The sequence below is a fragment of the Populus nigra genome, chromosome 19 (genome assembly GCF_951802175.1).
Source record: "Populus nigra chromosome 19, ddPopNigr1.1, whole genome shotgun sequence".
NCBI classification, from domain to species: Eukaryota; Viridiplantae; Streptophyta; class Magnoliopsida; order Malpighiales; family Salicaceae; genus Populus; species Populus nigra.
The window spans coordinates 10945016-10972565 of record NC_084870.1 but is presented as its reverse complement, the minus strand read 5'-3'; the positions used below and the strand labels follow the sequence as shown (position 1 = coordinate 10972565).

Here is a 27550-nt window from a genome sequence, read left to right as displayed (position 1 = left end):
AAAAGGTTAATTCAACAAATGAGTGATAGATCATAGAGACAAACATTTCTTTGGTCTTCTTGGCATATTCGGTGCCACCAATTAAAGTGATAGTGTGTAGGTTTTCTGCTAGTGGTTGTTGGCTAGCTTAAACAACCCCATCTGTAGAAAACGATATATGTTCCTATCAGACCATTCAATCACATCCTACCTCTTTTCTTCCTGATTTTAGGCTCTTCACAATCTTCTTCGTTGGGTGGCTTCGGATATCATTCTTGCATATAAAAGGCCTAGATAAAAGGAGCCATGTCCCTTTTCTCTTGATTACCCCCTGCCCATCGAGCTTTCCTTTGAAAACACATCTACCTCTTCGATTTTTAAAAAAAGTTTTTAACATATAAACTTTCCGAGGTGCCAGATGCTACAAAGTAGCAAATCTCTCAAAAGTTGTATTTAAGTGATCATTTGTTGCCTTGCAGAGGTATATTTATATGTATAACATAAAAGTATAGCTTCATCTTTAATCTTGCTTGTCTGCCTGGCAATATGGATTGAGTAAATGGTTAAAATAACTATTAAGCTCTGGGGATAGATTGGACGGCTATGTGACAAATGTATTGACAGCCCGTTGGACACACCCACGCATGTCCACAGTCCAGACAAAATAACACGATAATTGATTGCACAATTTGCTTTTCATGGACATAATTATTCTTGATTTTGAAGTTGCATGCAATGCAGAAAAAGCACAGGAATTGCCAATGGATCGATGCTCCCTGATCGTAAAACATATCTAAAAGATAAGTCAAATCACATAGAAGTGTCGTTAAACAGTGAAATATAATATAGAAATTTACTGTTATTGTGCATTCGTGTTAGGGAAGTATTTATGCTATGTTTGTTTTTGCGTTATATATATATATATATATATATATATATATATATATATATATATATATATATATATATATATATTGTTAAGTAATATTTATCTAGTTTTATTTATTAAGGGTAGAATAGTATTTTCAGTTTAACCTATATATAATTTCTCTGTATTTAGGTTAACTTAAGCACTCATAATAAACATCTTATTGAGAATTCTAGCCTCCTTTTATGTTTGATCTGAATTACTTTAACATGGTATCAGAGCCTAGTTGATCGAATCCTTAGCTTATTAATTTTATGGAACTCGCTGCCCTTGTAGAAATCATGTTCACCAATGTCAGAGTCACTGCTCGTATCAAAATTGTTATCATCATCCACTTCATTCCCTGTAAGATGTTCCAGCATGCTCAATGCATTCCTTTGAAGCTTAACTTCAGATTCATTTTTCAAAACATCAGACATGAGTTGTTTGACCTATTAAAAGATGGAGGATGAAGATCAAGTTTTGTGCTTGCAACTGAAGAACTAATATCTGAAACTTTATTTTAGATTTTTCAGCTTCTGCAATTTGGTATTTCTGTTCTGCCTCTGCAATTGTTTTGGTATTTCGTCTTCTCATCAGTCTCTGCAATTTGGTATCAGTTTTTGCAATTTGGTATTTCTGTTCTGTCTCTGCAATTGTTTTGGTATTTCGTCTTCTCTTCAGTTTCTGCAATTTGGAATCAGCTTCTGCAATTTGGTATTTCTATCTGTCTCTGCAATTGTTTTGGTATTTCATCTTCTTTTCAGTTTCTGCAATTTGGTATCAGCTTCTGCAATTTGGTATTTCTGTTCTGCAATTTGGTATCAACCTCTGCAATTTGGTATTTCTGTTCTGTCTCTGCAATTGTTTTGGTATTTCGTCTTCTCTTCAGCTTCTGCAATTTGGTATTTCTGTTCTGCAATTTGATATCAGCTTCTGCAATTTGGTATTTCTGTTCTGTCTTTGCAATTGTTTTGGTATTTCGTCTTCTCTTCAGTTTCTGCAATTTGGTATTTGAGTTAAGTTTCTGCAAGAAAAATAAAAAATTTGGAGTGATATTTTATCTTCCGCTTCTGCAAAATCTGGTATTTCGACTTTCCTTCAGCTTCTGTCATGGCATCTACTACCAAAGAGATTGTTTGGTTACGTTGGTTACTTGCTGATATGAGAGTTTTCTTTTCTCATCCTACTCCTATGAATTGTGACAACCAAAGTTCTATTCAGATTGCTCACAACTCGGTTTTTATGGGCGAACTAAGCACATTGAGATCGATTGTCATCTTACTCGTCATCATCTCAAGCATGGCACCATTACTTTGCCTTTTGTTCATTCTTCCTTACAGATTGCAGATTTCTTTACCAAGACGCATTCCATATCTCGTTTTTGTTTTCTAGTTGGCAAACTCTCGATGCTTGTAGATGCCGCATCGTGAGTTTGAGGGGAGATGTTAAGTAATATTTATCTAGTTTTATTTATTAAGGGTAGAATAGTATTTTCAGTTTAACCTATATATAATTTCTTTGTATTTAGGTTAACTTAAGCACTTATAATAAACATCTTATTGAGAATTCTAGCCTCCTTTTATGTTTGATCTGAATTACTTTAACATACATATATATATTTATATATATATATATATATATATATTTTAATTTCGAGTTGTACGATCGGAAATTAACTTTTTTGTAGTGAAAAAAACTACAAATGATTAATTTGTGCTTTAATGACAGTTTTTTTTTTCTTTCACCAAGAGGCATCCCTCTTGAGATTAAAGATGAATAGATAATTGCTGGACTTCGAGATTTAATACATAAAATCTCTATCTTGTGAGAGCACTATTATATATATAAAATTAATGCGGGTGTACATGTTAGTTTGTGTGTGACTCGACTAATTTTACAAACTCTAAAGTTAGCGACTATATAAACCTCAAATGATCTTGAAATGATTCAAATTTATAATAAAAAATAAATTTAAAATCTAACTAGTTAAATTACCCGTAAGATGCATTATTAAATATACTTTACCCTTGTATCCTTGTATCTTGGTAGGTGAATTTCAACTTGATTATCCACGACAGAGCAATAATTAATGTTATTGCAAAACGTTATCGTTTTCAATCAGCAAGACCAAAAAAAAGGAATCCCCAGAGACATCATCGAAGTTTCACAGACAAGTGGATCCGCAGCATATTGTTAATTTAAAATCAAGAAGAAAACCAGTGTCGTAAAAAATGAACTAACAATCCACGATCAATCGTTGATTTTCGTAAAAGAGTCCCATGGTCGATGAAATCTTTTGAGATGTTGTCTAGAATTTGAACCCGCCCCACTTAACTAACGCGAATCAGATTGCTGCAGGTTGCTCCGAGACCTCGTGAATTGATTATTGAATTCTCTTATATATTCGTCACTTAAAAAATGAATTAACAATCCACGATTTTAATCGTTGATTTATAATTTCCTCGGTAGATTATGTTTTTTATCTCGATTACAGTAAAATCTGGGTGCATTACTGTTACACGTCCAATATCTAAAAATTGCTGTTCATGTCCCTCCACATGCTTCTATGTTTACATATGGTAACATATGCTGGCATACAAAGAACATATGAACCGAAGGTCCATAAATCTTGACAGGTTACAGAATATTTGGTAGAATATTTGGTAGTGTAGTTATGGTTGCTTTTCAAATAATTTTTCGTGTTGAAATGCATGTTAATAATATTTTTTATTTTTAAAAAATTATTTTTAACATCAACACATCAAAATAATTCAAAATATATCAAACATATTAAATTTTAATAAATAAATTTTAAATTTTTTAAAATACAAATTGTACCGCGTTTATCTAAATTCTCGATATCAGAGATCACGAAGTATTCTGTATTCTCCAGTATCGTGTTCTAACTCGAAAAATTGGATGCTCACTTTTCCCCTTTCCAGTCCACAACCTGATCCAAATTGAAAACTAAGGCCCCATTTATTTGCTGGAAAGTAGTTTTCTTTTGGAAAGTGAATTCCGAGAAAAGTGAATTTCAGGAAAGGGAATTCCGGAAAAGTATTTTCCGATGTTTGGTAGTATAATGAAAAATAAGTTGGAAAACATTTTACAGTGTTTGGTTATGTCATGGAAAATGAGCTGGAAAATAACTTATTAATGTTTTATTTTTCTCAAATTTATTAAAATAATGAGGAATCTTACAAATTAAAAAGTTGAATGAGAATGAAATTGAAAAAAAATATAATTTCATAAATTATCTAAAATAAAATAAATAATAATCAAAATAATAGAGATCAAATCTAAAAAAATTTTAAAAAATAAAAGGTGAAGAAATTAAAATAATAATAATTAACATTTCATAAATTATTTCAAATAAAATAAGTAACAATCAAAAGAATGAGGACCAAATTTGATAGATAAAATATTTCAATAAAAAAATGATAAAGAAAAAGCAAATAGCAATTATAAAAATAAGGACCAAAATTAATATAAAAATTAAATTTTAAGAGATGAAATTGAAAAATAAATATTGAAAACAAATTATATATAGCAATCAAAAGTTTGAGGATCAAATTTGATATAATCAGCAAATAATGACATTTCTAAATTTTTCACAACTTCCAGAAAGTGTTTTCCGCCCAAATTTTACAGGAAAACACTTTCCTGAAAACCAAGCCAAATTTTTCTTTGACTAGAAAGTGTTTTTCGTTGACCAACTTTTCTGATGGCAAACAAACACAGGAAAGTTTGGAAAGTGGTTTCCCGAAAACCACTTTCCGGAAAACAAACACAGCCAAAAAGAAAAACACTTTCCTGAAAACCAAACCAAATTTTTCTTTGACTGGAAAGTGTTTTCCGTTAACCGAAAAATATTTTCTGTTAACCAACTTTTTTAATAACAAAAAAATACAAAAAAATTTAAAAATTAATTTTTTAAAAAGTAAATTCCGATAAACAAACATGTTCTAATATATATATTTTTCTTTACATACGACTTCACAGGTAATTTATCGTCTCGTTCTATAAAATTCTGACCGAATCTACCTTCTCTGACACGTCGAATTTGACCAGCATCCACTGAAGGATTGCTGAATGTGGGCCACTTGTAACAAAAGGTTGGATGATTTGACCAGCATCTGATCAAATTTGACAACGTTGTAGTTAAATGTTTTTGTTCCTGAGCGAAAAACATTCTAGAAAAACCACGATTCATGGAAAGATAGTTCAATAAATCGTCGCACGTAAGTGTGTTTTTATACACCGAGCCAGGAATAATTTGTTGCAGTAGGTGAACAGAGTTCGAATAGTTTATCGAGAGAAGACCATACACAAAAAGAAAATGTTAAATTCATCAACAAAGACTGGCATCGACCAACTTTTGTATATGCAGCTAAACAAGCTTTTTAATTTTTAAAAATATCACACTAATTTTTTAAAATAATTTTGTTGGGTTGACATTAAAAATTAAAAATATTATTTAAATATCTTTTTAATTAAAAATATTTATATAAAAACATCATTACTATGAAAATATTTAAACTCCAATAGATAATGGCATTCACAATAACATGCTGTTAAAAAAATTGTTTACAGGCAATTTACATGGTTATTCAGTACATTACAATTATAATGCCTGGGGCATAGATTATTAAATATTTTTATTTATTATATGGCAATTGTCTGTATTGTCGCTAAACAAACTTGATTAGTATGTTGTCATCCTGTAATTAAGTTAATTATCAATGTTATTATAAAATAACAACTCAAAAAAAGTATGTTGCTGATTTAAAAAAAAATCATGAATGATTAATTATAGTTTTTTTTTTAAAATCCTCGGCTGTTTGGGAGAAGAAAAAATATCACTAAAGGAAATTTTTTTAAGTAATTACAAGCTAGCAAATATTTACATTTATTGTACTGTACACACTATTTTATTAATTTATAAAATTAAAAACACTATAGTTACTGTGCTCTGGAATGACCATAACAAACCTCGATAAAAAACATGTTTGTCTTTTCTGAGAAGTGACTTAATTGGTCAGGTCTTGAGTTTGTTTTCTAATGGTCACTAGTTCGAGTTTTCTCAGGGCTACTGAAAGCTCATATAGTCGTTAACTTCATGACTCATGAGATTAGTCGAGGAATACGCAAGGTAGTTCGAACACTTATATTAATAAAAAAAATATATTTTTGTCATTTGACCACTTGCCACTGCTATAACGAACATGTTTTTTTTAAAAAAATATATAATTTGAAAAAAAAAAAAAGAAAGAAAGAAAGAAAACAATATCACTCACTTTTCCACAATCACTAATTACGTTATATATGCCATGTTTTATGATGCTATCATGCTCCAAAAAAGAAACGTACGGTGACAGCACTCTGCATTTGACATTGTTTTTTATATATATATATATATAAAAAAAAAACAATGCACGAAAGAGAGAGGACGAGAGAGAGGTTATAAACTGGTGGGTATTATTTTGAGACAGAAAATACGAGATAACAAAAACATACAGGATACAAATCTTTATATTTTTTAATTTTAAAGACAGGTAAATTTATTTTAAAATTATATAAAAAATAAATTTATTTTATATTTTTATATCTATACTAATAAAATTAACGATAGCATATATATTTGAAAATGCAAGGCACAAGCCCCTAACTCTTCCTTCACCTCATCTTCCACGTCTAATTTCTCAATCGCCTTTATTTTTTTATAGTCTCCTTTCACAGTCAAATCTTCCTCTCGCATTTCATCACAACAACCCATGTTGACAACTCGCCACGCTATATATTATATAATCCCTCCAGCTAACTGATATCGTGATAAAATTATTTGATGGTTGACTAATTATATATCTATTTTTTAAAAAATATTTTTTATTTTAAAATATATTAAAATAATTTATTTTTTAATTTTCAATACCAACATATTAAAATCATCAAAAAATATTAAAAAAAACATCAATTCAATATTTTCTCATGTCTATACACTTTTAAAACACATATAAAAATTAAATATCAAACAACCTCCATCTAATATGTTTGTAAGACACCGTTTGGAAATGTGGTGCAAACCGCGTTCTACAAAAAAATAATTATTTTTATATGTTTTGAATTCTTTTGATGTGCTGATTTCAAAAATAATTTTTAAAAAATAAAAAATATTATTTTAATATATTTCGGTACGAAAAATATTTTAAAAAGCAACCATAACCACACTCCCAAATAAAAATACCAAAAAAAAGCTACTGTAAGATTACAAGGAACCTGTACAACACAAGTCAGAAAAACGAAAAGATGTGAACTCCATGAAGCTAGCAGGAAAAAATAAAAACAAATAAAAATACAGATTAAAAAAATAGAGTTGATTTTTCTTTGAATCCGAAAAAAAATTAGAGTTGATTAGGCCTTCTCGAGAGTATTTATAGACAACTATCTAGTCACTATAATCCTTCTAAAAAATGTCTATAGTTAATTATTTTGTTTCTTTCATTGATTAATCTTTGATCAGCGATTGGCTGTCCTTTCTTCCTCCTCTTATTTGTCCTAATCATCACCTCACTATTATTCCCGCTCATTTTATTTCCTTAATTTCAAACTCTCCTACTTGGCGGGTCCATCTCTCTAGTTTAAACTTCCACGCTCCTTCCTTCCCACGTCATCCTCCACAGTAAATATTTTTCACCCCTTCGAAAACACGGCCCGGTCGCACCATTTCACACCTGTTATATACTACTCCTGTCATGTTTAACCTCGCACCACAAAAGTATGCAATTGAGTCCTCGGCCTTCAATTTTCCCACCCACATTTCCCCTTCCACTCTAATTTTGTCACCCATCCAATTATGCTGAGAGTTTTAAAAATAAAACCGTCCGGTATAAAAATTAAAATTTATTAATAAAATTATAGTTAAATAAGAGATAATATCTTAAACTTAATTTCTATTTAAATTAACTTGTCATTTGAAAATTATTTTTCACGTTACATCATTTATTTAATTTAGTGATTTGTTGTCAATTATAATTTTAAGATCACACGTTAAATTTAAAATTGATATTTTTAGTCTTACTCTCTATAAGTTAAATGATGTATTCTTATTATTTATTTAATTTTTTTAGTAATTAAAACAATTAAAAAAAGTAACATACCAAATAAGAACCACCTTACAATATTATTAAGCTACGAGAAAAATAAATATATCATATGTTCAAACACGCACATTATTTAAAGTAAATAATCAATTTTTAAAATCAATGAATGTTTAAATAATAGAAAAACTAAACATGAACAAGTATACTATATAAATTTAAAGTTTATAATCAAAATGCTAGCTGACGTGATAAGTAGGTTAGCATCTTACCCTGCAATTCTCATGTTTGAATTTGAATAGAAATTTAAAAATTCTCATCAATGCTTTAGTTCGGGTGTGGGGATTTCTCATTTTATATCCTGATAAAGAAAAAAGATAAGGATTCGATTGCATAATTCTTAAATACAGGTCTAATATGAAAAAAATAACATACTAGAAAGACGAAAAAATTCTCCAAACCCTAAAAACCCAGACACACGCACGGAAAAAATATTTTTTTTAAAATTGAAAATACAAAAGCCTAGTTCTCAATCTCTCTCTTGTGTCTATTATAGAAATCAAATCCAGCTCCTCTCTCTCTCTCTTCTGCAACTCTTTGTCTTCAAGTAGAAGAAACAATCCCCCCCCTGTTTCTTCTGTACCTTTACCCCTCTCTCTCGACCTTCTTCACTTACTTAAAGTGTCAAATACATTAAAAAAAACCCCACACACAATGTCACCCACTTTTCTTGTAGCAGAAACCATGTGACTTCCCCGAATCAATCTCTGTATTTCCTCTCTCCTCACCCTTCCTCCACCCAGTTAGCCCCCCCTCACCGGCTCACTGAGTCAACTCGACTCAAACCAACTCCACTGAGCATCTGGTTTCCCCCCCTGTATGGCGTCATCTTCCAGAGCGAGAAGCAGGTCTCCATTCTCGCACCGGAAACCGTCAAGTTCATACTCTTCAGCTTCTTCAACAACCACTTCTTATAATAACAGGCTGATTCCTCGCTCTTGCTCGACTTCCGCTTCTTCATTTTTCGGTTCGAGATCCGTGACGCCAAATCGAGCTCGGTCTGATTCAATGCAATACGGCGGTCTACGTGGTGGTGGTCAAACCCCTGTCGGGTTCGGGCCGGAGGAGTTAATTGCTGAACCGTTTGATCAACCGAGGAGTGGTGGTGATAGCATTTCGGTTACTATTCGGTTTAGGCCGTTGAGGTAATGGCAGATCTGAGGGTACTAGATCAGATCTTGATTTGGTTTTGTAATTTGAATTTTCCAGGGTTAATTTTTTTGTTTGGGATGTGTTTGGATACAGTGAAAGGGAGTTCCAGAGAGGGGATGAGATAGCATGGTATGCGGATGGGGATAAGATTGTCAGGAACGAGTACAATCCAGCGACTGCTTATGCATTCGGTAATTATTTATTGAATTTGAATTTCATTTTTGTTATTTAACTGAGTTAATGGAAATTTAAAATGTAAATGCGGATTGATTTGTATTGGCAGATAAGGTGTTTGGACCACACACTGCATCTCAAGAGGTGTATGAGGTTGCTGCAAAGCCTGTAGTCAAGGCTGCAATGGAAGGTGTTAATGGTATGGTATTATTGATAATTAATTAGCATTGATTGATTTAGTAGTTGTGGTTGGTAAGCTGATTAATTAATGTTGATTAATTGGGGTTTTTTCTTTGACAATGCAGGAACTGTTTTTGCGTATGGTGTTACTAGTAGTGGAAAGACGCATACTATGCATGTAAGACTAGTCCCTATCTATAAATTGCATCTTTTGTGCAGTTTTTGTTAGGAGATGCCAAAAAATGTCCAATTATTGTAAAAACTGATCATAATTTCTTGTTGCAAATCAATGGTGATTCCTTTTTTTGATAACTACTCTTTTGCACCCGCACCCTGCAATTCCTCTAGATCTTTTCATGTTCGTTATTTGCATAGGCTATAACCATATAAAACGCTCAAAGTAATACAATGTGATGATCTGTTGAGGAGTTCTACAGAGGAAACCGAAGGTCTTGGTCATTTTGAAGTCCCCCTTTTTGCCTGAAATACAATTACTTTGAGCCATATCTATAAATGCATGGTTTCCCTTTTTCTTTTGCACCCTTATCTATAAATGCATTTGATGCTCAATCGTGTTTCTCTGTCTTGTTACAGTTTGGACTTAGGATAGCATAACTGAAGTATCCAGTGACATGGCAGTTTGATCCTGCTATGTAACTTATCACTAGATTTGATTCTTATGTTATGTTTATTTGGCACATGTATAAACACGTCTATTTATATGTTTTTCTTTTTTATTTCTGCTAACCTTTCTTGTTTCAGTTCCTTATAGTTAACAAATTTACAGCTCTGTTGTTTTTGACTTGTTTCTCATGACAATATGTGCAGGGAGACCAAAATTCCCCCGGTATCATACCACTGGCCATAAAGGATGTTTTCAGTATTATCCAAGAGGTAAGTGTTCAGAAAATATTTCCCTCAGTATATTCTCTATAATCTGGTTCATTGCGTATCCCTTGGCTTTTATCACCCAAGTATGTATTTGTGTGTGCTTGATGTGTATGGCTGATATCATTACACTTGTATAGTCTGGTGTTAAGGTAACCTAATTCATTTGTTTTTTTTTTTGTCTATATTCTATCCTTTTAATTATCAACTTGTTGATCAAGTATGGGTGACATATGCTTTCTCACTTCAGACTCCAGGAAGAGAGTTCCTGCTACGGGTGTCCTATCTTGAAATTTACAATGAGGTCAGTATACTATCAATTTGAATGACAGCACTTAAATGTACAGATTACAAGTTGAACTACTTACTGTCATCGTAGTAAAATTTGTCTGATTTATACTTTCACGCATGCTTCTGATATCAGGTGATAAATGACTTGCTTGATCCAACAGGTCAAAATTTGCGTGTTAGAGAAGATGCACAGGTGTTATGCTTTTATGAATGTTCTTTAATACTACTTATTGTGATCCTTCTTTCCATGAGAAAATGTATGATTTACTGGATCTCATATATGTTGGTTTATAAATGCTTGTACTATGTTTTCCAGGGCACCTATGTTGAGGGTATAAAGGAAGAAGTCGTTTTGTCTCCTGGGCATGCACTTTCTTTCATTGCTGCCGGAGAAGGTAAATTGTATATATAAACCCAATTTCATCTTTTCCTGTATGTTTCATGCAATTTTACCCCTAAGCTTTTCATTGGTGTTTGATTTTGCCAGAGCATCGCCATGTTGGTTCAAATAATTTTAATCTGTTCAGCAGCCGAAGTCACACCATATTTACTCTGGTAAATGGTCTATGCAGATGATATTTGTCATTATAAAACAATAGTTAACATTCCATTCATACATTTTTGTGGAGTAGATATAATAAAGTATTGTTCAGAAGTAGCTAAATCTTACTCATCTCCATCTCAATTATTGCATCATCTATGTCAAGTTCTTGCCATTCTCTGTTGTTTTTTGTTTGATAAAGTCTAACCATATTTACTGTAAATGCTGTACCCTCTTTCACTTATGAATTGTTTCCTTTCTTATTATTCACTGATATGCCTATGCATTTGCAGATGATTGAAAGTAGTGATCATGGTGACGAATATGATGGAGTGATTTTCTCTCAACTTGTATGTTGCATTGAATTGTCATTGTCAGAAAAGAAAAGAAAATATTTATTTTTCTTAGCTGCATGGCTCATGCTATTCTCTTGTATTTCTCTTTTGGTAGAATCTGATTGATCTAGCTGGATCTGAGAGTTCAAAAACTGAAACAACTGGACTAAGGAGAAAGGAAGGATCTTACATAAACAAAAGCCTTCTAACTCTTGGAACTGTATGTACCTGTAACTTTATATGCAATCATCTACCATTTTTTCATTTTATTCATATTTCTATTGATCACAAACTGCTCCTGCAAATTATTCAAAGCCTTCAGATACATGTAATAACTGAATAACCGGTGGGTGATTATCTGATGATTTATAAGACCAAATTGAGGATAGTGAAAAGTGGTTTTAGACTTAGTGAAGTTTTATCTCAAACAGTCAATGAATAAACTCATTGAGCTCCTTGGTGCGTGTGCCGAGCCTGAGTGCATGTTGAAGTACATATGCCTATTTCATTTTGATGCCTGTGATTGACTATGTGGTTCCAACGTAAAGGTTATTGGAAAACTGAGTGAAGGAAGAGCATCTCATGTTCCGTATCGAGATTCCAAACTCACTCGCCTTTTGCAGTCCTCGTTGAGCGGGCATGGGCACGTTTCGGTGAGTTTAAGATATAAAATTTTCGTGCTATTTTATGGGCAACATGTTACTGAAATTTTAATTTGTTGTTGAAGATTATGTAATTCACCTGCACATACAAGTTTACTAAATGATCAATTGTGCTGCTGCATATTGAATTGTCTTGGCCCTTGTTAGTTATTATCTTCCAGAAATGTTTACTTTTCACGTTCTCATTCCCTTTCTGACTTTTTAACTGGGAAGTAAAAACCTTACAAGAGACTGACTGTACATATTCAATCACTCTTCCTGAGCCAAATTTCAATGCCAGCTAACGTGTTCTTTCTTGGCTAAACTGCTCCTCAGCTTATTTGTACCGTCACTCCTGCATCAAGTAACATGGAAGAAACTCATAATACATTGAAGTTTGCTAGCAGGGCAAAGCGGGTTGAAATCTATGCCTCACGCAATAAGGTGCAGCATGCACTTAGCTTATGATATGGTTTTTCAACAACATAGATTAATTAAATCTAAAAGCTGACTTTAACCCGATTTTGGAAATAACTCAACTTTCAGATAATTGATGAGAAATCTTTGATCAAGAAGTATCAAAAAGAAATCTCAATCCTCAAAGAGGAACTTGATCAGTTAAGACAGGGGATGCTTGTTGCTGTCAGTCATGAAGAGATTCTGAGCTTAAGGCAAAAGGTTTTAAAATTATCTTGTTTTCTTCTTTTGAATATTGTTGTGTCGTTTTCATTGTATGTTTTTTTTTTTTTAACCTATGACAAATCTTTCTTTTGTATTTCTTTGTACAGTTGGAGGAAGGTCAAGTGAAGATGCAGTCAAGATTGGAGGAGGAAGAAGAAGCCAAGGCTGCTCTCATGAGTAGGATCCAGAGGCTAACCAAACTCATACTTGTCTCTACAAAGAATACGATTCCTGGATTGCCTGATGTTCCAGGTCATCAGAGGAGTCATTCGGATGATGTGAGCCCCCCCCCCACGTGTTTTGTAAATTTTGCTATTGCCTAATTTCTAACTGGTGCTGAAATTTGAAGATTTAAATATGAATGATGTCTTTTCCAGGAAATGAGTTAAATTGCAATTGCTGTGGTTCGAGCTAAAAACATTCTATTGGTTTTGGGGCATCTATGGTTCTGTTAGTGCAAACTGCAACAGTTATATTGTGAATCGTGACAAGCTTAGAGTAACATTTGACCCAAAAATTTGTAAAATGGTCCTTGCTTTCTTAATACCTTTCACTGTCATTCCCCTGTTATTCTGTAAATGCTCAACTTCTCAAAGAAGCTGCAAATTATTTTTCTATTCTTCACAACTGATTGCAAGTTAGTTTTGTTACTCTTGCAATAGTTTCTGCCCATAACATCCACCCTTTGTTTACTTGCATGATTTTCCTTTCTCGCTGCCTTCTTTTCTTAGATCTTAGTTTTCCATTTGGAAGACTGAAGTGTGATATTTAAGTTGCATTTCCTTTTTCTGTCAGAAATTGGATGTTTTGCGAGAAGGTGCTTCACTTGCAGAAAATGAGAATCAGAAGGACTCTCCATCTTCTTCTTCTTTGATTGCATCAGATCTAACTAGTGAATTTAAACATAGAAGATCTTCCAGCAAGTGGAATGAAGAACTCTCACCAGCTAGCAGTGCGGTTACGGAAACGACTCAAGCAGGCAACCTTATGAATGCTTCAAAACTGGCACCAGTAAGTTTTGCTGATTTTTTTTGTTGCTCACTCGTATATAATTCCAAGTAAATTTCCCCTTCCAGAGAATCCAAAGTTCACTTCTCTCTCTTCTTCTCATATTGAGCACTGTGGTTGTGGTTTCATCAGATTCCTTTTCATTTGCTTCCACGACCTACCATTATTGAATCAGGAAAAACCAAATCCTGTTTCCACTGAAGTCTAGCACACTCATACCACAATTGCCATGTCATTTTGATATATTTGTGTCTCATATGTTCTAGCAGTAATTTTTCCTTTGGGTGACCAGCCCAAAACTTTTCATTTATTTTTGGTCACTAAACTGACTTTTTTTGGGGTATTTTTAGGGCGGGATGACCCAAGACCAGATGGACCTTCTTGTGGAGCAGGTTAAAATGCTTGCTGGAGAGATTGCATTCAGCACCAGTACCCTAAAGCGCCTGGTAGAGCAGTCTGTAAATGATCCTGATAGCTCGAAAATTCAGGTATACTTCTCTTTTCTTGCCAAGTTATATGTCTGCTTGTGTTTAAAATTTAAGTTCAAAATGAGATGCAAAGCTTTGATCATGCTTGAGCCAACATTTTGAATAGATTACTGGTCTCTCAGTTGTGCTTGAGCCAATTTGAGTTCATGTGGTTGATATGATTTTTAGATTTTATTGAACTCTTGAGTATGCATTTGATGCTTATCACATGCTCCATTGGTTCATGTTTCTTTTGCATATTATAGAATTTAGTAGCTAGCGAAGACACTCTTTTCCTATGCTTCCTTTTTTCACTAAGAGTACTCAGCTGTTAATATTATTTAACAGATTAGGAAACAGAAGTTTTCCATTTTTCAATGCCATATTTTTAATTATCCAACATATAAAATGTGGCAGTAATATACAACTGAGTATCCATAATTTTCTCTAAAGCTCTGATGAAGACAAGTGTATAATTTTGCCAACCACAGATCCAGAACTTGGAACGAGAGATCATGGAGAAGAAGAGGCAAATGGGAGTCTTGGAACAACGTATTATCGAGAGTGGTGAGGCTTCAATTGCCAATGCCTCATTGGTTGATATGCAGCAGGTAGTTTCACTTTCTTCCACGTTTCGATTTTTCTTCCTCTCATATCCTTTCATTTCTTTATTCTTTTTCCAGATAATAGTAGCTTAATTATTTCAATTTCATTTTGGCTACAGACAGTAATGAGATTGATGACCCAATGTAATGAGAAGGCTTTTGAGCTGGAGGTGAGCACTGCATATCATGATATTACTGAAATTCTTATCGGGGCTTGTCTGTTCACTTATTGTTCTAGTGTCACATTAAAACACAATGGAGGCAGGCACTTGTATATCAATGGTGAACTATAATTGGTTCCTTGGCAAGCATCCCATTAAGATCACTAATTATAACTGCCGAGGAGATAAATCCAGCTCCATAATCTCTTTCTTAGAATCTCGCAGCTTCAGAATCTGCATCATAATGGTTTTTTCTCTTTCCTTTTCTTTTTTCTGCGAGAGAGGTAAATCCTTTCATAATAAAACACCTATATGATTTTAGTCTTAAGACTATTAAATATCCCAGGAAACCAGGTCATGAAGTCCGCCACCTGTCATCTTGGTTTCAGTGGTCTCTAGTAGTTGGAATGGTGAATGAACTTGCATAGATTATAAATTTCCTGCCCACTACAAATGAGATGATTTTGACTTTTTTACAGATAAAATCAGCTGACAACCGCATCCTCCAAGAACAGCTTCAGAATAAGGTTTAACCGCCATTCTCCATCCTATTTGTCCTCTTAATTGATTGTTTTTCTTCCTTTCCTTCTCTTTCCTTCTGCCATTTTTTTTGATGCTCAGCACTTCCTTGGTCCTATTCATCAGCCTGGAATGCTATTGTTTCTTTCTTGTTCCCTGCTTTGCTTATGTTTCAAGCCGTTGTTTCTACATATGGTTATTATTGGCAGTGCTCCGAAAACAAAGAATTGCAAGAAAAGGTAACTCTCCTGGAGCAGCGGTTCGCTTCACTCTCTGGTGACAAAGCACCACTAAACTCCGAACACAATGCATCTGAAGAATATGTGGATGAATTGAAAAAGAAAGTTCAGTCCCAGGTGATCACTACTATGCTAAAATTTACTAAGTTTTGATGCACTTATTAAAAATATCTCCATTTTGGGATGTAGTCATTGTTTTTATTTCTAATTGAACTAAGGGTATTAGTTTAAACTTCTCGTATGAAACAATAGGCATTATTACTGTTGTACATTGTCAAATATAAGCAAAATGTTGATCCCGGTGAGTAGTTCTAACATATAACAAAGGAATTCCGAGTTTTTTCTTATAGCTATCAACATGTTTTTGTTTTTATCTAACAGGAGATTGGGAATGAAAAGCTAAAGATCGAACAGGTCCAGCTTTCCGAGGAGAATAGTGGATTACGGGTCCAAAATCAGAAATTGTCTGAAGAAGCTTCTTATGCGAAGGAACTGGCCTCTGCTGCTGCAGTTGAGCTGAAGAATTTAGCTGGTGAAGTGACCAAGCTCTCATTACAGAATGCAAAATTGGAACAAGAATTGCTGGCTGCCCGAGAATCCATGCATTCTAGAGGTGCTGGCATGCAAACAATTAATGGAGTTAACCGCAAGTACTATGATGCCACAAGACCAGGGAGGAAGGGGCGGTTCTCTGGCAGAGGAAATGAGATTTCAGGAATGCATTCTGATGACTTCGAGTTGTGGAATCTGGATCCAGATGATTTAAAAATGGAACTTCAGGCAAGAAAACAACGCGAAGCAGCACTTGAGGCATCCTTGGCTGAAAAGGAATTCATAGAAGATGAATACAGGAAAAGGTGTGAAGAGGCCAAGAAAAGGGAGGAGGCTCTGGAAAATGACTTAGCAAATATGTGGGTGCTTGTTGCTAAGTTAAAGAAAGATGGGAGTGCTATCCCTGGGATGAATGCTGATGAAAGGCATGGTGATGGTATAGATCATGCCAGGGATCCCAAAATGAATGGGGTCGAAGTTGATCAAAATAATGCTGTAAAAGAGAGACAAGATTTGGATGCATCACAACAAGTTGATGGAACTCCCAAGGAAGAGCCCCTAGTTGTTCGGTTGAAGGTAAACCTTAATTATTTGAACCTTTTTTTTTTCGTTTCTTACTTTGCTTTGTTGTACCCATCTGCTGCAATCATTCTTCATTTCTGCTTGCAGGCGCGGATGCAAGAGATGAAGGAAAAAGAGCTCAAATACCTGGGAAATGGAGATGCCAATTCCCATGTGTGCAAAGTATGTTTTGAATCACCAACAGCAGCAATTCTTCTCCCCTGTCGACATTTTTGTTGTAAGTCAGTTAGTTGCTTTCATTTGAACTGTGCCTATCCTTTCTGCACATCATGTCTAATCATGACTACTGCTGGTTTATGCTTTGCAGTGTGTAAATCTTGTTCGCTTGCTTGTTCTGAGTGCCCGATTTGTCGCACAAAGATTGCAGATAGGCTCTTTGCATTCACTTGACATTGTGCTTTTACCCTCAAATAAAGGTCATCTATACTAACTCTGCTCATTTTTTCTGATTTGCTGATAGGTCAACCTTTTGGACAAATTTAGGTTCCTCAATGCCTTGTCATATTACTAGACAAGTAGATAAGAACCGTTAACATGTACATGGTTTAGAAGGAAAATTGAATTATCAAAATAAACTACAGGTTAGCCTGCAGACACAAAGGCTATCGCTCTCACATGGAATGGATCTTCTGATCCCGTGTCCATTGAGTCATGGACTCACGAGTCCGGCACATGCAATAAAAATCTCTTCAGCAATCTGGAAAGAAAGAGGAACTATTTCCCAAACTGCTGTGTCATTTATGTGAAAATTAGAGTGTCTTCCATCAGAAGATAAACTGACATGCTCTGTTTTTTTTTCCCCTTCTTCCCCGCCACTTCAATAATTGCAGGGCTTTGCTGATGTTTTCCTGTTCGCTACATTCACTGGAACAGTGGTGCGATTCTTTTATTAGTTTACTGTATGTAATTGTCAAAAAGGTATATCAATATATTGTTTCTGCACTCTCCCTTAGGGGCTGTAAAATAAGATTAATCAAAGGTAAACAAAGAATCAGTACATTCCAAAGTATCAAATTTAGGATGTTGCCTTGTTTTTGAACTTGCAGCAGAATGTTGTGATTTATATCACCATGTATAGAAACAACGTATGCTTCCATGAGAAGTGTTTTCCCCCAGGTATCTGAGCCACGCTGGTTCATCAGCTCCTTGTGTATCTTTATTCTCCTTTTCATTTCCGAGAATCTTGATATTATATGCTAATTAAAGTGCTGAGCAATCCAAACAGCATGCACTCATTTTGCTTGCTTCTTTGGACTCGTTAAATCCATTAGGCAAAACCAGGCTGGGGACCCAGAAGTCTATAACTTCTGGTGAAAAAAGAACTCCCGTAGCTTTTAAGATCTTGATCCAGGAATGGCAAAAAATGGCGACAAGTTTACATCAAATTGGGCAATGTCAGAGAAAAGAGTGTAGATGAGTCTTAAAAAATTTAACACCCTCAAAACTACTAGAGGCCACTCTTTATAAATAGGGTGCATTCCAGCCCTTGCTGAAACTATTATTGCTAGTGAATGAAGGGTCAAGAAAATCATCCACGCGCCACCCTGGTACTACCGTCTCTAAATACTCAGATATGCTACTTATTGAAATTGAAACATCGCCACTAACATGATTATCGTCATAACTATATGCTGTTGGTGGCGATGCTGTGGCTACTGAAGGAGAGCTGCAGATTTCATTGGAAGCTGAAATCGGTTTCTTCAGGTAGTGCTGATGGTTTCTATTGCTAGTAGTGTTAATGTTTGCATCACAGTTACTAGCGGAGGATGATGTTGCGTACAGAGAAGGACCACAGAGCTTTACACCTGTGAGAAGAAACCTATTGTGTTTCTGGGTATGTTCATTAACTTGGTGAATTGGAAGGTCACATTCTCTGCATAGAATTGCTCTATCCTCTTGACAAAACAGAACGGCTCTCTTCTCCTGAAGAAAAACAACAACAAATAACATAAACATTTTGACCACCATAACCACAGTAGAGAAAAGTAAGAGAAGTATCTAGCTGCTAGTACCTGGCAGATATCACAAAGAGGGGATTCTTTGAAGGAAGGATGGACTAAAGAGAACCTTGAGTGTTTGCTTGCTAGCTTGTTTGCATGGTGAACTCTGTGATCACATCCATCACAGAGAGCAGCTTCATCTGCACAACAAAAAACTGTGGCCTCTACCTTGTCACACACATCACACCGGATCTTCATTGTCATCTTATTACGCTCGCTCTAATATTCTTGGTTAGGGTTTGATATAAAGATAAGAGATTGTGATATTGGAAAATTGGAAATTGACCTGTGAAGGTGAATAAAAGGACACTGACAAAGCTGTTGTGGGAGTGTGGGCAATGGGGGGGTGTAAATGGATAAACAGCTAACCAAGCTCAGGGATCTTGAATGTTTGTCTGACTTTTTTAGAGAAAGCTCTGGATAGATGCCATGCAGGTTTCCTTAATATCTCTCTTTCTTGAGCAAAGAAGAGGAGAGCAAGTTGGATTTTGGCTATCAAGTTATTGCAAAGCAACCTGAAGCTCCACTCTCTTTCTCAGTACTGTCTGAAGTTGAAGGAATAGCAACCGATTTGCAGTTATCTTCCTATTTATCGACCCAGGCTTCTCTTCATATTAATTTAGTAGGGTAGTATATATTAATTTACAGCAACAGGGAGGGAGGGAGGGGGGTGGTGGAGCAGAGTCAGCTCATGAGAGACCAGAGCTGGCTGCTTAACTTGCGTTTTCAATATTTTATTTGATTTGATTTCGACACTTTTTTTGAATGAAAAAATAACTTTGTTCTGTTTAATTTGACATTTAACTTCACAGTCTGCTTCCCATTGAATTCCTTGTATTTTTATTTTTATTTGATGAACTGTACAAGAAATAGAAATGTTATTTTTCACTTCCAAGCTCTCTCAATGCTACCGTGCCATTAACGACATAAGATCCTGTTTGTCTTTGACTGTACTTTTTTTTTTAAATTAATTTTTTTATATATTATTATATTATTACTAGTATTAAAAATATTTTTTTATAAAAAATTTATTATTTCAATACAATTAAGAAATACTTTATACATTATAACTTCAGAAGTGTCATCTTCAATACCCACACCACCAGCTAGGCTGCATAAACCAAGGAAATTTCATCACTGCCTGATAAAATGAAAGGCAAAGAATTAAAGAGAGAAAAAACAAATAATGGTTTTATTGATTGACTTTTTAATCTTCTGTTTTTGCTGTGTTTCTCACTCCTACTACGTACATTCATCTCCTATTGGCAATTTGTTTCACCTTGGATCCAGCTAAGTTGCATTGAAATTATTGTTAACCAGACAAAATGTCAATGATGATGGAAAGAAAGTGGAAGAGGCAAAATATAGGGCAAAACCATAGCAAAATGAAAGATATCCAAATGGTTGAATCTATCAAGATTGGTTTCAAATCCTTGCAAACGCAGAAACACCTTAACCAATCTGTCTTTAACAGAGAAGGAATCAATACATTGCTGGTAAAAAAACTGGGAACCTCAAGAGAGGCAATTTTCACCATCCTCTTCTTGATCTTCTCGAGAGTCAAGCCAACCCAATCCTCGATTCAAATCTAGCACATCTACACACACCCATAAAGGCAAAAGTTGCACTAGAGTGACTCTGAACAACGTTATTTGTAAGAAAAAGAATCACGTTACGACTTCCAAAACAATTGGTGCCACTCATTGGCCTCCATTGATGACAAAAAGTCATGCTTACCGTGTAAGATAATTAACAAATTCATCTATACTATGAATTATCAATGTTAAGTTTTGCTTATCAGAGAAAAGGGTGTCCCTCTTTTCTTCTTTTCATACGTACGGTTCACTTAAGCCCTTAGATTATTTGTGCAATCCATGATTAACTCGCACGGATTACCTACAAGCTCCGTTCTTTAATGGGAGTATGCGGTCATTGCTTGCATCATGACTGTTTTTATCTTGATAGTAACCTAAGTCTTCGCTTCAAATGTAAGTTATCCACAGCATGATTAGAAGATTTGCAGTAGTAAAAAAGAAACTCAATCCTTTTAATCATGACGTATACCCTCATTCCTCTTTCTAACAGGATCATTCATTGACCAGATGCACGTTCTAATGAAGTGGGAAACCAAAGAACATATCGAACAGTACACTTTTAATTATTGTATGCCTAGGGGTTCCACTACTTCTCACATGGAGATGACTTTGGCAGTCCTATAAACAAACGGTCACGGCTCCTTACGAAAAGATCTACAAGAATCATGTTGAACACCTATTCCTTTGAACCCAACAATGGCGTTGAAATGTAGGAGGATCAAGTGTTTAAAACGCTTTAATTTTTGGACGTGGGTGGGTGATTGCAGGGATTAAATGATAATCGTGATTTAGCTCGATGATTCCCATGTCGAGTTATACGTGTGAAGACTTGATACTTCTCCAGTCAAGTTAATTTTACGCAAATAATTATCTACATTTGACCGCGTGGTTAAGAGAAATCTCCTCCCCTCTCATGTAACAAACATAGATGTGAAAGGATGATTGATTACCTATTTGTGGAGTCCTAGGACTTTTAGTGAATCACGAGGCAAGTCTTGAAGTTTCCATGCAACAGTCGCTCCTTTGACATTTAACCAGAAGTGTTTAAGACAGGTACGTGTTTCTAGTCCCCATTCAGTTATAATTTGCCACTTCTTTCATTCTGGATGTTATATCAGGTTGATTGATCGGTCACTTTGCCTTGCCATGAAGTGCCAACGAGTGTTGTTTTGTACATCCATGTGTTTACAAGAGTGTGAATTCGTCCCTGCTTTACTCTCTAAATTATGATTCGAAAATATAAAAAATATAATTTTAAATAAATAAATTTGTACATCCATGATAAATTAAGGCTTTTTATTGCGCTTTAAATAAATAAATAAATTTTAATGAAACACAGCCTAAAACATAATTTTATTATAACACCTTGTACCAAGACCAAGGTCCGAGTCCATGCCTCCTCTCGTGGATAAATTTACAATATTTATTATTTCTAATTAAGAATGAATACAATTATTTTGATTTGAGCGAGCTTGGACTCTCTCCTCCTTTTCTTTAAGCTAGTCAAAGTCCGTCGTGTTCCACGGGCCATTGGAGAAATCAAATATGTTATAAATAATGAAATAAATCAAATCTTAATTAATTTGTCTATTTAATAACTAAATTTTAAACTCCTGTGCGGAGCTATTTATTTAAATCGAATTTATTTTATGTTGTGCCTATCTAAATTAACACATCTTTATTAAATCCAGGTAAAGATTAATTCACGATGTTATTTATCTACCGAGACAAACATTTAAAAAATTGTACCGTTAAAGATAAAGAAACAATTAATAAGAAAACCTAACAATATGTATACATATAATCTATTTTACATTTTAATACATATAACTACTTGAAAACAATAAAGATGTAAATTACATATAATCAACTAATTAATACGTTATTAGAAAAATTTAAACAATTATAGGGACCTCAAGAAAAATTGATCTCATATATATATATATATATAATTTTACATGTAAATAAAAATATATTCGATATATATCTTAAATTAAAAATTATAATATGATATTTCAATTGGTCTAGATAAAAACAGCAATTAACAATTATATTGGAAAAAGTTTTTGATTCCAAGTTTTATTAATTTAAAACTCTCTTTTCATTTCATTAAGATATTTTCTTCATTTACATGTATAAAATCCTTTTCTTCACTTGCCAGCTTATTAATTAATTAGGATTTACACTTGCAGGGTAAGAAATAATTTCTCCGCTTGAGAACTGTTTTGAATCAATATATATTTTAAAGACATTAATTAAAAGATAACCCATCAGTTTTAAAAATTTAATTGAATATTATGAAAATATACACAAAAGCTAGAATTAAAACCTTTAATTTCATGGATAAGAAAAAAAAATGAATTTAAACTACAAATAAGCCCTTGAAAATAACCTACTAATTTCAAAATTAAAAATATTATAAAAATATCTATAAATAAAATCTCCCATTTTATTAATAAGAGACGATTTTTTAAATTAAAATCATAAACTATCTTGACTTAAAATTAATTGTATAGTTCTTCAGAAACAACCGGCCAATTTTAAGAGTTTAATTGGATATTATAAAAATATACACACCAACTATACAGAGATATTAAAGTACACACATACACGAATTGTGATAATATATCAATTATGTATATAGAATGTACGGATGCCAGCTCTAAAAGGACACACTTCCGTTTTAGTATTGATGTTTAAATATTCTTACAAAATTAAAGTTTCTTCCTGTCTGGTCGCGGACTTGTATCTTGATAACGGAACGGATACAGTACCTGTGATCGAAGTTTGGCCCATTACACACGAAACCCAATGTTAATAACCAAGAAAAAAAGAAAAGGATCGATCGAACTCAGTTAAACAGAGTCCAAAGTGTCGGGTTTCTCACAAGCACGGCCCACTCCAAACATCCTTCCGTTTGCGTCTTGTCTGCCCTGCCATATCATGTTCATAGCTCACTCATCACCAAAAGGGCCACTCAATAATCAAAGATTTGTTTACCAGACTGAACGGTCGTTAGTTGTTACTGGCTTCTCCCGCTACTGTCTGTACTGTAAACCAACATGGCCACACTGTTTGCTCATGCATCCAAAACCTCTTCTTTTCAACTCTCCCTTTTCCCCTTCAAGTCATAACCACCAAGAAAATAAACTCACTTTCACTTTCATATGCACAACTTGGTGAATGGAGTTCATGTTCATGTTTTCTCTCTATATTTATGCCTCTCACTGTGTAGAAGTTCAACTCGGTTTTATCAAAATCGATCCTGAACACAGTCAAAGAGGAATCATTGAAAAAGACATATAAGAGGATAGGCTGAAAGACATGCTGAGGGATGCAAATCCTAGACAAGCAATAAACTCCTTTGTAGTTTGCCTTTCATTAAATTCCATTTATTGGATTTATTTTCTGAGCCTAGCTGCATTTTCTTTTATGTGAACAGCTGCAGAAGCTTGTTGTTGAACACGTCCTTGCTTTCAATGAGGGTTTTTGGATACGACTTGCAGCTCGAACTGATTCCTTCAAATCAGAGGATGATAAAGCATGGTTTTCGACCTGCTTAATTCTATTTTTTTATGATGTTTATGAAGATGACTTGATTCCTATCCTTACTTTTTCTAAGAATTTCTTTGGCTTTATTTGTATTTTTGCAGAAGATTATGAGGACTTGGCAATATCCGTGATGAGTATGGTGGATCTTCTGGTCCATAAGACCAGTGTAAACTGTAAACAACAACCCAACCCAACCTCCTCTCATAAGCAGTTTTCTTTGTTTTCCTTTATTGTTTAACATGTAACAGTTTTATTGTTGACTTCTCTTCTTCCTCCTTATTTTTTATTCTGTAGGAAAGGATCGAGTCAGCTACTGATATTCTCAAGGCAATTTTGAAACCCATAGTTGATGGAGAGGAAGAGATTCACTGGCTTCCTAGAGATCCAGAGGCTCTCAAACTAACGGAGAGAGTAAGTTTTTGCTTCGATTTGATTTCAGATTTTCCCTTTTCTCTTCATTGTCAATGCCTTCATTCTCTCAATTGAACTTATGCAACTTTTTATACTTTCCTTCATCAGGATATGATTCAAAGGGAGCGAGAAGGGCAACTAGACGAAGGGCTCCTTTCAGAAGTTAGTGCACAACTACCACAAGTGAGTGCTTTCTGTTTCTATAGTACATATCTGAAATAGTTTTTTTTTGCTCAGTAGACTGTTCTCTGGAAGATCACAAGCAAGATGTTTTAAATTTCTCTTGAATAGATTCAAAGTCTGCATATGGTCATGGCAGGAAGACATTAATTTATACCCGTGTGTTATTTTTTGCTCATGATCTGTGTTGATCATCAAAAGCATCTTGCAAGCATTATAAGTCGAAGTGAATTCGGGTGTTTGTCAGAAGAGATGAGGGCAGAAGTGGGATAGTCTTTTATTATTTTATTAGACAAACTAATACGAGTCTTTTCTTTGAATATGGGTGAGAACTCATCCTATACTCATTGGTAGGCAAAAGAAGACGGGGACAAGCCAGGGCTTGAGGCCATGTTGCTAAAGGTCCTGCAACTCTATGCTTCCAGTATTCTCTCCAAACGTAGTTATGCAAACAAAGGTAATTAATATTGTGTAACTTTTACATCATTACTTCAAAATTATGTCTTAAAAAATGATAGTCATTGCAAAATTGAAAAATGCAGCTGGTCACCGTGCCAAGATTTATAAAATATATATCTGGAAATAATGCCCATAATTAGGGATATTTTCAAGCAAAAAATATTTTAAAAAAGCAACATGTAATTAAATTGTTAGACCTAGTTTTGTAGCTTGGGTGATGCTGTTGTTTATCTTTCAGAGTGTTAGGTTTTCTGAACTTCATTTATCTTTTACAGGGAGGCGAATCTTTGTGATCATACAGTTTTTTTTTTGGTATTTTAGAATCGTCTGCAAAATTTTATTCCAGAGTTTGGTTACATCTGTATCTATCAGGAATTTAAAATTTCTATGCCATAAATCTTCATTTACTATCTCTATTCTCCATTTCCCTCCTGTCTTTGGATTAATCCTCACTTCCATATTCTTTGCTGTTCGCTTGAACTTATAAGTTGGATGCCTTGAACAGCCAGTATTGTCTATGTTTGTGGTGCAGGAGAGGAAGTTTTGAAGGCTGGGCAGTTTCTGGAGACTATAATCAAAGGTGCCATCTTCCTTAACTATTGTGCTTCCAGAATAAAAATGAGCCGTAAATATAGATTGTTGCGGCAACACAAATATGGTTTAGGCATATGAAATTTGATCTTGGAAAGCTTAGACTTGCAAAAATCTAACTGTTGGATTGATCCTTGCCAAGTGGCATATAAGTTAAACCTGTCTCGGCATCGAATCAAGTTTTTCTAGACCATCAAAGATTTATGTAGGAATCTTAGGATCATTTGATAGGCATCCAGTCTCACTTCTGACATTTGTTTGCTGCAGCTCCTGAAGAAAAATGGAACAAGATTTTGCTCAATGGAATGACTGTTGGCAAAGGGGGAATTTCTCCTGAGGAACACTACGCAGTCATTAAAGAAAGGAATTGAGAGGACATTGATCCGAACAGTAATAAAACCTTCTACCTTGAATTTTAGTCACTCGTATTTTTGTCATCATTTATTTCTCACAGCCTCACACCACACCACACCACACCCCACCTATGACACACAAATCACGCACAGAGACATACCCCTTTTTATGCACTTCCCGTTTTCCCATACCTTCTCTCACTTGTAGGAAGGAGGTTCATACCAGCAATGCATTCTGATCGAGTATCTCAAGGGCATTCAATCAAGAGCAGAAGAGATTGTCCTAGTGCTTCAGGGCAAGCCATGGTAGCACAAATAGAGTTCTGAATATAGATTCCGTAACGGTGAACGATTGATAACGCAGAAACTGGAAAGAATCTTTTCCTTCAATCTGAAACAAAGAAAGGCAACCACAGAGCAACTGAAAAAGGAGATGCATAGTACGTGCTGTTCTGATTGCGTGCAGAAGAGCTAGCTAGCTGATTATCTTCTACAGCCCCCGGATATATTTTTCCTGTCAACCAGATTTATATAGCATCAATGATTCTTTCCTTGAGTACAGCTCACCTGTCATGTTCTACATTTATATATTACTACCTATTATCAGTTAGATTCTCGTAAAAAGCTATTAAAGACTTATATAATTATTAATTTTAGAATTCATAAAATTAATCAAAATATATGTAACTTGTCGGAACACCTAAGTTAATAATATATATATATATATATAGACACAGGCACACACATTTTATGTTGATGGATGCCATTGTACTGCCAGATCGCCGAGTCTATACAATCTCCTGTTGACAGCTAAAGTGCGCGCTTAAAACTGCTTCGGATAGATAGCAAGGAATGGCGAGGATTTAATACCAGAAGCATTGCCAGAGGGTTTCTGGCTCAGTTTTAATCAATCCCCAGTCATTTGTTTATTATGGCTTGATCAGTTTTTATTGCCAGCCCGTATTCGCATTTTAATGGATTCGAAGATGCGTCGAATTTATCATTCAATTTCTTCCTTTTTTTTTTAAAAAAAAAAAAGTCGTGTTGGCTGCATTAAAAACCATGCTTGCATGTAAAGCAAGTTTCAACCAAAGCATTTATATATAAAAAAATGTGATAACAGTATTTCAGGTGTCAATTTTTTAAAATAAATAATCCACGCCATAAGAAATTACAAAATCAAATAATTTTAATAAAAAATGATCTTAAGAGGATGAAAATTAATTAAATTAGTATAGAATTGTGACAAAGTTAAAGGAAAATAATAATAATAAAAATGTATTTAAATAATATTTTTTTTATTTTTTATTTTGAAATCAGCATAAATAAAATGATATAAATTTCTCA

At 34.3% G+C, this 27550-nt stretch overlaps 2 protein-coding genes and 1 pseudogene across 2 annotated transcripts; 2 read left to right on the top strand and 1 right to left on the bottom strand.

The window, feature by feature from the left end:
* The first annotated feature begins 8531 nt into the window (after positions 1-8531).
* On the top strand, positions 8532-18177 carry LOC133679806 (kinesin-like protein KIN-7D, mitochondrial). Its single transcript, XM_062102504.1, has 25 exons — positions 8532-9191; positions 9292-9389; positions 9482-9571; positions 9678-9730; positions 10381-10446; positions 10691-10744; positions 10865-10924; positions 11048-11126; positions 11219-11286; positions 11566-11622; positions 11723-11827; positions 12156-12260; positions 12585-12692; positions 12795-12926; positions 13037-13207; positions 13725-13940; positions 14288-14425; positions 14896-15015; positions 15129-15179; positions 15650-15697; positions 15899-16045; positions 16310-17056; positions 17150-17279; positions 17370-17478; positions 17893-18177. Exons 1-24 carry the CDS (start codon positions 8866-8868, stop codon positions 17450-17452), a joined length of 3252 nt encoding a protein of 1083 aa, XP_061958488.1. The 5' UTR covers positions 8532-8865; the 3' UTR covers positions 17453-17478; positions 17893-18177.
* Positions 18178-18436: 259 nt separating this feature from the next.
* LOC133679807 (B-box zinc finger protein 20-like) lies at positions 18437-19655 on the bottom strand. Its single transcript, XM_062102505.1, has 2 exons — positions 19075-19655; positions 18437-18985 (listed from the first exon to the last, which is right to left on the bottom strand). Exons 1-2 carry the CDS (start codon positions 19264-19266, stop codon positions 18524-18526), a joined length of 654 nt encoding a protein of 217 aa, XP_061958489.1. The 5' UTR covers positions 19267-19655; the 3' UTR covers positions 18437-18523.
* A 4655-nt stretch (positions 19656-24310) lies between these two features.
* LOC133679229 (uncharacterized) lies at positions 24311-26809 on the top strand (annotated as a pseudogene).
* The last annotated feature ends 741 nt before the right edge of the window (positions 26810-27550 follow it).